The sequence below is a fragment of the Eublepharis macularius genome, chromosome 3 (assembly GCF_028583425.1).
Source record: "Eublepharis macularius isolate TG4126 chromosome 3, MPM_Emac_v1.0, whole genome shotgun sequence".
Taxonomy (NCBI): Eukaryota; Metazoa; Chordata; class Lepidosauria; order Squamata; family Eublepharidae; genus Eublepharis; species Eublepharis macularius.
In genome coordinates, this window is record NC_072792.1 from 69,924,370 (window position 1) to 69,938,076 (window position 13,707).

The 13,707-nt window shown below is 38.4% G+C and overlaps 2 protein-coding genes across 3 annotated transcripts in view; one reads left to right on the forward strand and one right to left on the reverse strand.

Moving 5' to 3' along the window:
- Positions 1 to 2,700, forward strand: part of RAI2 (retinoic acid induced 2) — a 30,326-nt gene extending 27,626 nt beyond the window's left edge. The window contains exon 2 of the mRNA XM_054973692.1: positions 828 to 2,700. Within this exon, the coding sequence (XP_054829667.1) occupies positions 932 to 2,593 (1,662 nt within the window). The 5' untranslated portion in view covers positions 828 to 931 and the 3' untranslated portion in view covers positions 2,594 to 2,700. The remainder of the gene's footprint in view (positions 1 to 827) is intronic.
- A 3,739-nt stretch (positions 2,701 to 6,439) lies between these two features.
- Positions 6,440 to 13,707, reverse strand: part of SCML2 (Scm polycomb group protein like 2) — an 81,149-nt gene continuing 73,881 nt past the window's right edge. For both annotated transcript variants that reach the window (XM_054973689.1, XM_054973691.1), the window contains 3 exons: positions 12,049 to 12,330; positions 9,866 to 10,029; positions 6,440 to 8,898 (listed from right to left, as the gene is read on the reverse strand). In XM_054973689.1, the coding sequence (XP_054829664.1) occupies positions 8,773 to 8,898; positions 9,866 to 10,029; positions 12,049 to 12,330 (572 nt within the window). In that variant the 3' untranslated portion in view covers positions 6,440 to 8,772. The remainder of the gene's footprint in view (positions 8,899 to 9,865; positions 10,030 to 12,048; positions 12,331 to 13,707) is intronic.

Sequence of the window (13,707 nt, forward strand, 5' to 3'; positions counted from 1 at the left end):
GCTAAGCTTCAAGTGGCTTACAGTATGCAACATCTGTGCTTTTTTCTCACATCTGCACAGTAAAAATTAGCATGTCCAAAGAAATTTAAAGCAACCCTAATTTTAATTCTTTACATCTTTATTAGTCAGACTTCTGTTTCTCTTTTTCTTTCATGGGGTATCTCTTAAGGGTGAATTGCTTTTTAAATATGGCTGAAAGAAAACCTTGCAAAATGAACAAAGTGAACTAATGGATGTATGCATACGACTGAATTACTGAGGACTCTGCAATGCTGCTTAATGCAATCTTTCAAATATATCCAAAATGACATGCTTGGATGGGTTGGCTCTAGGAGTTTAGAAGTCCAATAGTGTGAGTCTTTTAGTGCTAGGGAAGCCTTTCAACTCCAGAAGAATCATTATATCAAGGGTTATTTTTAGGACATCTTAGTTTGGGAGTCTTGCAGAGTGTAAATAGAACAGCTGCTGTCACATGATACCATTGGCTGAAGCTTTGTTTAAAACTCTAAAATGAACACTGCATTCTGGTGCTTGGCTTCCACTGGATGGTAGCTGCTTCAGACTACTTTGTTTATGGCTAAGCTTAAGTTCCCAGGACTCTTCATATAACACTTGGATATGTATATATGACCATGTCTTTTTGTGTGCGCTTAGGTATGCTTATGCTCTTCACATATCTCTAGGATGCACTATGATAGGACAGCTTGCTATAAAAGCGTAGAAACATTTATTGGCTATTTTGGTGATAGGCTCTTTTAAAATAAGCTGCAAATATTATTATAAGCAAGAGATGTATGCAGTGCTTAAAATATGTCTCTGTTTTGCAGGCCAGATAGTGTTGATGTGGATGTTTGGGCAGCCTGGAGATAAAGTGGATGCCGGTGACAACTATGTAAACTAAAATACTGCCAAGCCTCGGAAATCCTATACAATGGAGGAACTCTATAAGGACACGCAAAACCTGCCCATGGATGTTACCAGTTCTCCCTCAGCAATAGCTAACAACAAACTGGAAAATGGAGTTGCCCAGCTGATAACAGCAGAAGCATGGAATATCAATTCAGCTGATCTGATGAAGAAAGCACTTTCGCCGCTGGTGACTGTTCCTGCCTCCTCAATATTGACACCACCATCAGAATCACAGAGTGGTGTTGCTCTCAAGGTAGCAGCCACAGTGCTTCAGCCAATTTGTTTGGGGGACAGCCCTGTGGTTCTGCCAATACATCTGCAAGTAGCAGGAAGCACTGCTCCTCAGATTGCTCCCACCAATAATACTCCCTACGTCATGACAACACAAGGCCCAGTTCCCCTGCCTGTTCTCTTAGAGCAACACGTCTTTCAACATTTAAATTCTCCACTAGTGTTACCTCAGAATTCTCCCTGTGCCCCCAATCCCATCCACAGTAACATTTTTCAGGGGTCTTCTGCCCCAGTCGGACAGCCACAGCTCTTGGATCACAAGCCTTCCAGTCAGACTCAGGAGCATGTCTTGCCCCCTGTGTTTCAGACGCCAGGGTTTGCTGCAGTTCTGCAAGATCTCTTTCCTACCCAAGGCTCCTTAGGTTCGTCACCTTATCAGCCACCACCAGACTGCTCTTCTGTCCCTCCACAGCCCTTCAGTTCTCCTTTGTCTCCCCTGGTTCCCCCTGCTACACTCTTAGTACCATATCCTGTTATTGTTCCTCTGCCAGTCCCAGTCCCGATCCCCATCCCCATCCCCATCCCAGTGCCCCATAATGCAGAATCCAAGGCCAACCTGGATCGCCCTAAATCATCTTCTTCATTTATACTGCATTCTTGCAAAGGGACCCAGACTTTCCTGGAAAAGGAAGAAATTAAACCATTTGATTTCATTCATCACAGGGAGCTTTCCCAGCTGACTCGACACACCGTCATCAAGATGAGCAATGAGAATGAGGTCCTTGATCTGTCCATGAAAACAGCACCTTTACTGAAGGAAAGTGAGGACAGTTCCCAGTACTCACCCGAAGATGGTGCTCTGGATCTATCAATTGCTTCCTGTCGGAAGACTGGAAGTGCTGATTTAACAGGTACCATTCGGTCTGCATCCATAATGGATAGCACTGTTAATTCTGGAGTAGATAAACTTCCTAATGGTGCTTCTCCCTTTGTTCCTTCAAAACCTCACGAAACCCCAGCAAAGGCTGACAGTAGAGTGATCAATAACAACAACTCCTCTGAACTCCTGAGACAGCAGCCCAAGTGGCTGGTGGATCAGACTAGTATACCATGTGATCCCTCTGCAGGTAATAACATTGAGATTCTGAGCACTTCACAAACAGCCAAAGTGATAGTCTCTGTTAAGGATGCAGTGCCTACTATTTTCTGTGGCAAGATTAAAGGCCTCTCGGGAGTTTCCACAAAAAACTTTTCCTTTAAAAGAGACATGCCCCAGGACTCAGTGCTGCAGTGCTATGACGTGAAGAATCAGCCAGAAACCCGGGAAAATGCAGAGGGTCTTAGGAAACCCATCAAAAACAGAAGTGTCAAGTTAAAGAAAATGAACTCACAGGATATACATATTCTTCCAATCAAAAAGCAGAGGCTGGCAGCCTTTTTCCCAAGAAAGTAATTTATGAGGTTTTAGAATGTTTAAGGGATAATTAATATGAATAAAGAAATGCACTTCGTTTTAAATTACATTTAAAACTTTAAATATCTTTTTAAGTTATTTGGAAGCAGAGAAGGGTGGGGTGAGGGTGGGGAGGATAGCAGAAGACTGGATATATCTTCCCAGTAAAACTGTTCTTTCCCCTTTTGTCTTCTAACTTTTCATTAAAAGTAAATAAAAGGCAACATATTTTTCAAGTGGATTGCACATTTTGCAGCTTTAATGGAGTATAATGGATGAGTGATTCAGAAGGGTAAGAGCTATTTTCACTGCCATAAAGTGCTTTGATGATGTCATTCTGAACAATGGTGGGTATAATGGAACTTTGAGAATAAATGTTTGTATGCGCTAATTCTGTTGCGGTATTTTGTTTCTTATAATTTGCTTTTGTCATTAGGAAAGGTTGGACATGTATCTGTAAACTGTGTAATTACTACACATTTGAACCATTATATCCCTGAGTAGTCCAAGTACTCTGAGCTAGATGGTATTGTCCAGTGTCACCCTAGGTGTTGGAATGTGTTAACTGGAAAGGACTAAATGATACTGTACTGCAAAGTAAGGCTCATTAACATAGTCCAGTATGCAACAAGTATCAGCCTTATTAAAAGTAATTTAAGTTCTGCCTAAAAGGATTATTTGAATTCTAGGATGAGATTTCATTGCATAGTGGGTGAGGGGAAACTAATTTCCTCCATTCCAAATATTGTTAGATACCCGTGCTGGGTTTTATCATTTCTTAGGTGCATGGAAAGGCAGGACAATGTAACTGTTTGTTTATTTATTTATATCATATTTGTATTCCGCCCTCAGTGGGCTCAGGGCGGATAACAACCTTAAAATCATTTTAAAACGTTCCATATTAAAACATATAAATAGCAAATAACTGTATTTCATTAAGGCAGAAAAGCCATCCATGCCTTGTCTACAGAGTTCCACAAATACAAGACTGAAAGGTTATCACCCACAAGGCTAATAGTAAGGATGGATAGGACAGCTGAACACAGAAGGCCAATGCTGCAATGTTTTAAAAGGTGACTGTAGAACGGATTATATACTGGCTTCATGCAGCAATAGGTTTTATTTAAAAATCTTGGCATAACATTACTTCTTTGACAAACTTTAAAATAGAAATGAAATTAAATGAGCAATTTCATAAAAAGTTTTCAATGATGACCAAATTACCTTGTTTCCAAACTTCAGCAGATCATATCATAAACTGGACAGTTAATTGATCAAGATATTAAAAGGTTGTTTGTGAGTGTGAAAGTGTTACAAGGGCACTTTTAAAGAGGAACTGAAGACATGATTTTGACCCAATTGTAAAAAACTATAACCAGCATAGAAGTCTGATGTTGGGAAATATCTGTAATGGAATCCTAAAATGCTGTGCTGTTTTGAATCGTGGCACAAGTATCATCTGGTATAATCCCTTAAGGGTTTTACTAGAAGCTGGTTCAATCAAACTGTATTTCCTTGAATCTCTATAGTTGTATGGGTCTAATGTCAGTCAGTCGATAAATCAGCTGTTCAAACTCAAGTCACCTCTTAGAGCTCCACCTTCCATGTTGATAATCTTTAATCTTGAAAGTGATTGGTAATATAGTAACCATTGAATGGTGTTTCCTTCATTTCTAATATCTTGCCAGGACTTGACATTCCCCTGAACGCTTCCCTTATTGCCATACATTCAAAAAACATTTCTCATATTTTTATCAGGGACATGAGCAGAGAATTGTTAGGCTTTTCCTGGTAACAGGAGAACAATGCTGTTGATCCATTGTGCACTAGGCCCTGGTTGGAATTTGGTGAGGCCCAAACCACTGCGGCACCTGATCATCATCCTTATCTAGCTTTATTTTAAGAGCACTGAACACCAATAATGTGCTATGATTATCTTGCTTTCAAGAACCAAATGTAGTATCTCTTCCCTTCCAAACACATTTCCCTGTGTCTTGCATGCTAGAGATGCACTCAGTTGATAACTGAGCATAGTTTTTTAAGATAAAGCTAAACTTTCTCAGAAAACTATTCCAAATTACTGTGGAACTTTCTGGAATCCCTGCCCCCCCCCTTCTAAAATGTCAACAGCAAGCAAAACATTGTTTTTCAGAAGAGGCTAAAAGTCTAGAGAAAACGTTTTGCTTGCCATTGACATTTTAGAAAGGGGGCAGGGATTCAAGTTAGTTCCAGAAAGTTAGTATTTACTATGTAAACGCAGCTTTCATGATTTCTTGAATGTACATTGAGTTTCAAATTGTCCATTCCCCTTTCTTTCTGGGAAGGATTCCTTCAGATTTTCCCCCGGAAAAGGAAAGGCCTCTGACTGCAGCTGGCAACATGATTTTGTGTATTATCTTGGTAGCCAGAGATGATATTGCAGAAATTGCTAATTTATTTACTTCATTTATATATCACCTTTCTCCCCAGTGGATACCCAAGGGGGCTTATATCATTCTTCCCTCCTCCATTTTATCTGCACAATAAGTTTGTGAGGGAGGTTAGGCTGAGTGTGTGATTAGTCTAAGGTCAACCAGCAAACGTCCATGGCAGAGTGCGGATTCAAACCTGGATCACCTAGATCCTAGCCCTACAGTCTAGCCACTCTCCAATCTCTGCCATCTGCTTCAAGCTTGGTTTATAAAGGGACATCAGTCTGGCTTTCACCCATCTCTCTAACAGCACTTTATTAGCAGGCTCACAGTGTGCAGAATGTTGCAGAGGTTGTAAAATTCACGAAAATAGATGTAGAAAGGCTACATCATAAAACAAGTGACACAAACACTGAAGAAGTTTAATTTTCTGTGTAGATAACATCCACTTGAAAATAAAGAATTAAAAATATATTCTGTTACAAACACTTGACAGACTTTGATATCATGCTATTATTATACAAGGTTAAATTTCACTGTGACATTCTTGTTTCATATTCAGATGCATGAATGTGACGCAGTACACACCTTTTATACAATACTAACAAATACTTGCATCACACTGGCACAGAGTGTGAGAACAGAAAATACATGAAATATTAAAATCTGTAGCTTATAGAAAATGGAGTTGTTTGTGATATTTTCAGAGTAACTAGTTGCAACCCAGAGGAGGAAATAACACCGAAGAGTTTGATTCTTTGCAAATCTTCTAAATATTCTGTGTTAGAGTGAATGGAACGAAAGAGCCACACTGATCAGATAATTTGGTAGATTTTTTTTTACAATGTCTTTCCTTTATATATTGTATTAACATTTGTAAATGCCATTAGAAACAGAAAAGTGGTCCTAACATGGCTTATGAAAGTGCCAAAAATGACAGATTTCCTGTGATTTTTCTGTAGTTTTTCCATTATCCCTGTGATTGAACAACAAAAAGGTTCTCAAGTTCAAAAAATGATTTGGCAATTTTTGAGTGTCTGTCTGAGGCTACTGAACTACAACTACTCATGAAATCTGGCTGCATGTGCTGTCTTGAGGATCACAGCCAGCAATATTTAAATAAACCAAGTATATGCTTCCAGTTTTAACCATTAGAATTTTGTGCATGTGTAATATCTGCTGAAAAACACATATACACAAACAATATGTGAACTGTATCAAAGCTCTGACTAACTGCTTGAGCCTAGATATTTGAATGAATGTGCCTGCATCAGCATTGTAAAACCAAGACACAGGACTGGCATGATGGCTGTACACGCTCATTAGAAGCAACTGTTTAGCTGGCATGATCAATATTAGAAACAATTTATGATCAAACACACCCACACATATAGAAACCAATCATGCCATGCTCCTGGTGTTTTATCTAGAGCTCTGGTATTGTGTGATAAACTACAAATATTGCAGTAGAACCAGGACTACATTCACACACTGCTTGTTTATTGTTGCACTCTGAGGCTTGGTTTCCAATGTATAGGAGTGTGTTACATCAATCTACAGTAAAGATAAAATGGCACTTTAACCTAAGAAGGTTTAGCTATATAGTCCTGGATCTACTGCAATATTTTAGTTTATCACACAATCCTAGGGCTCTAGATAAAACACCGGGAGCATTGCATGATTGGTTTCTATATGTGTGGGTGTGTTTGATCATAAATTGTTTACAATTGACCACTGAGGAAGGCCTTATGGCCAAAACGCACCTGGTCGGTTTATACTGTACCATTTGTGATGATCAATATTAGCACAGGGCTGCTCATTGTAAGGCAAACTTCTGCAGTCAAGTCAAATTTAAACATACTTAAGTCTGCAACAGATTTATTATTTTGCAGTATTTTTGTTAAACCTGAGTTATTAGTATACCAGTAAGCAAGGCATTTTCAAACCAGCAATGTGTAAAAAATACTTTTTTAAAAATTTAACTAGAAGCTTTGATATAAAAATGCAGTAAGAAATATAAAATCTACCCTTCTTTTAGGCCTACATCTTCTCTATCATCAGGTGTACTATTAAATACAGTACATTCAGTTCCCTACACAGCAAATGTACACAAATTGTCCCTGATATTATATCGGCAGTGACAGCAAAGTATTTTACTATCGGCACAGCTTCTTGTAGCTTATAAAACACAGCACCAAGGTTTATGTAAAACACACACACATCCACGTGCAGTTCAACTTCTTTGTTCAAAACTGTCATCTTTACATTAAAAGAAGCTGAAAAAAAACCAAAAATCAATAAAAACCATACTCCTCCCTGGAAAACTTCCCAAAATAAAATGGCTCAGCACAACATGAAAATCTAGGAATATTGCATAGTGCAGGGAACTCCCCTGTATAAATCCACCTGTCTCTTGATTGTTTTTTACTTCTCCAGAAATGGAAAGTAAAGCAGACAAGTGTCAATGAGTAGTAAAGAGGACACATTCACTTTTTATCTAACAAGACCAATTTAGAGGCTGCAAAGGATGCTTTATGGTGTAAGATCCTTGCATCTAGTAAGATACACACACCGTAGAGTCCTTGATAGGACACAAATCACTGAAGAGGCAGCATGAATTCACCTGCACAGAGGGGAAGGGACACTTAAGCTAGGACTCTCCCTTCCTCTCCATGCCTCATGCCCAGCAGGTGATCTGAACACTCATCTATAGGATTAGCGGGTGTGAATTTGAAGATCTTACTACACAGCCTGCTACCGTCCACTAGGCCAAAATTATTTTGTGCATTGTTTTGTTTAACTGCTTTAGAAAAGGATTTCTACAGTTTATTGTCCATCACAGTGCAAAAGTACCTTTAAAAGACAATTTCAAATGCACACATATGTACAGTATATATGCATGTACCATATACACACATATATACATATAAATATATAAATGCATGAACATTAATATTCATGCAAAGCTCCACAAAGATGGAATGTTTTAAAGTAATGGGTGGTTTATTCCAGTAGACAAGCTGGAAATGATGTTTGTCCATCTGGAATTTGGCTGCTCAAATCAGCACTGGGAACTTGTCCATTTTCTTTTATAATTTAAAAAGAGAAGGTAATAGCTATACTTTAAAAAACGTATTTGTTTTTAAACAAACCCCAATCATAGAGAACAATTCATATGGCTATTCCCTTTATGGAAATCTATATAGCAATATTTCAATATTAATATTCTGGAGTGCCAGGTATAAAATATTAACTGAGGAAATGAAATTTATTGCAAAAATGCTTCTCCCTGCTCTGCCACACTGCTGCTTTTATTATATAATTCAGCACTGTTGTAAGAACTTACAGGTTGTGATAAGATTTTTCAAAAAATTATTATTCCTTTGGAATTCAGCTGTTTTGGTTCTTAATGAAAATGCATCAGCTGAAGCTGAATAGTTGAGAATACACTTTGCAGCTTCTCTTTTCCCAGTACGTTTTCATAAAAGTTATTAAATACTACAGTGTGATCAATTTATTCTATCTTGACAAGACTGTGTATTTTGAGAGGAAACTCCGGCAGATGAGTAACAGTGGCTAAGTGCGCAACGCTTTTCAAATAAACATTGGACACAGTCTCCTGGGCTCTTCTTTCTACAGACGTGAACGGGACCAGCATCCATCCAGTTTCATGTTCGATCTGGCAAAGTTTTTGTTGCATTGTGTCCAGTGTCTTTTATGAACCTGAGAGGTTGTCTGAAACACTTAATATTGTTGTGCATCTATTGCCTAATACTTCCCTTGTTTAAGTCTCTCAATGTGGTAGCACAACTTTAATGCTGGGCCTAATTTTAGCCCCATATATTTCATTATCATATCGCTCCTCAGCAAGAGAAGAGCCTTTCCATCTATTTCCTGTGGAAAAAAAGACAATGACGGTTAAACAAGGGCAATCTATTTCTGCAAGCTGTAACAAACTTTAAAAGAAAACCGCATTTGAATGGAATAGGCTAAACAAGATAGTGTTGAGAACTCTGATAAAATCATCCTTATGAAATGATCTGACAAGCTACAATCAGCACTCTTCAAATTCTGAAATTTTTAGTTCATTGTCCATAACAGTTGGATAATGTATGGATCTTGTTTTGACATTAAAATAATAAGCAACAGGTGCACAATAGCTGATTATACACACTACCCAGCATCTTTGAGAAGGATCTTTTTGCCACTGGATTTTGTCCATTTAAAAATGCAAAGCATCAAATATCACAAAGAGGTGCCATGTACCTCTTCATGTGTGCTCAAGCTCATTAGATTCATTTACCTAGCAAATTGTTACAAAAAAAGCCTGTATTTGTGTGTGTGTGTGTTTAAAAAATAAGCATTTAAGAGACAACAATATTGGACTTTAGCTATCAACTTTTTGAAGACCTCGTCCTTAATCAGCATAATCATAGTTACACTTCAGGAAGCAAAGACAATTCTTGTTTCCACCAAGATTTCGAGGCAGCTAGTTCTAAATACAACATGCAGCAAGATCGCTCATTAGCAGAAGAAGAATGGGTAAGAGAAACTTTCTGCAGTCTAATCCCTCCTAGCTAGTCAAGCAACTATTTCTGATTTCTAATTATCCTGAAGGATGGCTTCACTAAGAATAACAGGCATTGTTTACTTTGGGGGAGTGAACTCTACATAACTAACAATGAGGAGCCCAATACAGAATAGACTCTGATCTAAGAGACAGTTCCAATCATGTCTGTTAAAAATAAAAAGGGAGAAAACCTTTTGGGAGCGAGGAGGGACGAGGATCAGTAGTCTTACAAACTTTCTAGCCTAAGATATGCAGAGTAAACAGTAGAATCAAAGCAAAAGACTCTCTTACATGTCTTCTGAAGAGCTCTGCATGGGGTGCTAATGCCTGAGGATCAGCTTCTTTCACAAACCGCATTACTTCATCTATTGACCACATAGAAGGATCCTTACTGGGTATTCGGGAAGGTTCCCGCTTTAGTGCAGAGAGATCAGGTCCTGTCGTAGAGCTTGCAGCTTAAAATACATGACAAGATGAAAGTGAGGAAATTGGTATAATCACTACATTTTGGATACACACACAAACACATGTATATGTTTCTTACAAAGGCTGTTATATGTCTATTGATGAGCAGAACAAAATTCCTATGTGTGCATCTCTAGGGTTTTCATTAAACGTCATCAGGGTTTTATTTGATCATCATCTGTACATGTTTAGTACTTTTTATGATATTCATACTATAGCCCATGTTAGAGGGGTATTCAAGTCTTATCACAAATTATTCTTCTTATAGGTAATAGAAGAAGAGCCCTGATAGATCAGTCCTAAAATGTATATAGTATGTCCACGATTCTGGTTCCCAAAGGGCAGGACATGAAGTTATTAAAACCCTCTTCCAATGCTGCCTCCCCTCCCCCAAAACTGGTATTCAGTAGCATAATTCCTCTTTAACCTTCATAGCCATTGAAATACCTGTCTTTTACGAACCTTTACAATCCCCTTTTTAAAAGATCACTACATTCTGTGGCAGTTAGTTCCATAAATTAATTATGCATTGCCTTTGTTCAAAACTTGTCACCAATCAGGGAAGTAGAACCACAGTTTTACAGGGGTCATACAATGCAATTTACCACAGGATTCAAACAAAGGTGTGCAGCAGGTTCAGTAACAGGGAGGGCACCTAGCAAAATAATTGGCAACTAATTATGGAGATCAGACAAGAACAAGTAGAGGACCTGTAAGGATTTTGGGGACCGGGGGGGGGGGATCTCATTTTCCTTTGAATCTCCCCCATTATTTCTTCTTTCAACCTCAGCAGCTTTCAAAGCCTCTCCCCTTTTCCTGCCTCTTTCTCCCCTTCTCTCTAGCCAACCTAGATTGATGCTCTCCCTTAGTTTCCCCCCCTTCCCAGCTCCTGTCAACTTCTTCCCAGGAAAAGTCTGTTCAAGTTGCAAAAGTTGCAGACCGGCTGCCAGTCCAAGGCAAGTTGTATGGGTCATGAGTTGCCAGCAAGCCTAGCTCCAGCAAGTTCTCTTGACCTCACAGGTCTTGAATATCAACTGCTTTTCAGGGCACAGTTGATGACCTCGCGAACTAGTAGATGAACACAGTAGTAAATTTAGGTTCTGAGTCAGATTTGTAGTAAAGAATTGGGGTACAGTTTTTCTTGAAGATTTTTGCCCCAAGAATTAGATTTCAAAATGCTTCTAGGCCTACAAGTTCTTCAGGGTAGGAAAGAGCTCAAAATGCCCAACATTCATTTTGTAATCAGTCATTCCACAACTATTCATAGTTCAAATTAAAAGTAATTTTATGCCATTTAATGTTTCTATAAGGTTTGAATTAACAAATCAGTGAAAGTTGCAAAATACAATGTTAAATTAAAATACATTTTTAAACATATTGGGACACTTCAATATTTTATGACATATTTAGGCATCTGTATATCTGCGGCAAATTAACAGCAAATGAATCAGAAACACCTTATTTTATTTTGACTCCATGAACAATGACAGTAACGAGATACATAGGTCAAACCAACAAACCTTGGCAGCTGATAATCATGGATTTGTTGAGATATTCTAGAGTGTTTATATATATATATACCTATCAGTCCCATCAGCCAAAATAAATAATTTTAAATTATTGTTATGGTGGTTCATTTAGTGATCAGTTCACCTAGAATATTTCATTGCAAGATTTTTATGCACATACCACATTAGCTTATTTTTAATTAGATATTAAAGAGTAGATATTAAACAGTATAAAATTCCTTTGAATTAGGAATGGTTGCTGTACAGCCATGCATAATGGAGAGCTAATTAATTAACTGAAAAAAGATTGCCAGTCATTTTGATCCCCTTCCTCTTTCTTTGCAGCCCTTGTGGGCCTGGCAACATATGAATTCCAGTTCCTGGAGGAAAGATCTTCAAGGAGAGTCATAGTTCAACATTGTACCATAAACTTCATGAAAAACCATTTGCTCCTGTACAAGCAGGCAAGTGAAGCATGCACATGAAACAGATTAATTGTACCTTCAATCCTCCTCTGCAGTCTATTCCTGTTGACTTCATAATAACTGCTGTTCCCAGCAGAACCTGAAGATAGCCTGCGTAGGATTGGTGCTGTATTTGAGGTAGCAGTCACTGGTGGAAGAGAATTCCTGAAATAGGCTGCACTCCCTGAGATACGATATTCAATGGAACTACGACAACTAGGGCTTGAAGGATTGGCTGAATTTAGTGCAGAATCCATCAAGTCTTCAGAAAATCTGTGTTCTTTAGGAGTGCCGTTTTCTTCACTTGGCAGAATTTCTGCTGTATAAAATTAACATAAACAACTGATCAGTTCAAGAGTTACTGATACAGGAGGATGTGGTGGTATTGGTGGACATTGTATACGTAGCTTAAAATATCCATCCAAGAGTTTCTTAATTTAGGCAAGAAGTTTTCTCAGACTCAGTAAACTATGGAAGCTTTACTGGGTGATCTTGGGTCCGTAGGACACTCAGTCTAACTACTTCACAAAGTTTTTGAAAGGATAAGATGGAGAAAGGAAGAATGTTGTATGCCATTTTGGTTCCCATTGGGGGAAAACGTTAAGGGTATAAATGATGAAAATAAAATAAAATATCGTGTCAAAAATTAGTCGGACACCTCTATCGTTGCAATATAAGAACAGCAGGAAAATGATCAGCAGAGCAGGTTTGCTAGGGTGTCACGCTGGCAACAAAAGGATGCATGTTTTTAGCCATTTTTACACCTGTTTCCTACAGGCACAGAGGGAAATAACATTTGAAATTAACCTTGCTAACTAAAATTCTTTGGAAACTAATAATGCCAATTGGGCAAGGCTTTTTATTTTTCTCAAAGCAGAAACTTATATAGCAAGCGCATAAACAGTACAACAATGACCATTATGTTTTAAAATGAAAGATGCTGTATACTGTCATAGCAAGATATATCAATGGGATATTGTGATGACTGTTTGCAAGTGCTGCAAGCGACTGCAGCATAGTGGTTAAGGGGCTGGGCTCTGCGCAAGCACTCTGTTGGTTCAGCTCCCACAACTATCATGAATTCTGCATGTGGCCTCGGGTAAGCCATTCCTTTCAGGCCCAGCTCCCCGGCTGTATTGTGGGGATAATAATAACACTGACCTTGTGAACTGCTCTGAGTGTGGCACTCATCTGTCTGGTATATAAGCACACGGTTATTATTATTATATTATTATTCCATGTAACTCTGCTAAGATGACTTAGATTTTAAGTAAGAAAGGTTAATATAGCTAGCACACAGTCTCAACTAGAAATCTTGCATCTGAATTCCAGTTATGCAGGGAAGGAAATTCTGCCTTTGTTCAATGACACTCTTCCTAGGTTTGATCACAATGAGTATTTACCAAGTCCTGGCTAATGATTAAATGCCCTGTTCCTGAATCCATTACACACAAGAGAACTCAGTGAAATCATCAAGATGTATTATTACATACTGGTGTACATTTGGAGCTTCCTACAACTGTCTTTGGTGAGTGAATTATAAACTTAGTGTTGGATCTAAATACTAACTTACATGCATGGAAGGTATTTCTAGTCGTATTAAAAAGCTGGAAGGCACAATTTCCATGGACTGTAATCTCTAGCTTAAAGCCCCCATCCCCCCATATCACACACTGCATACCCGTTCCCAAGCAGT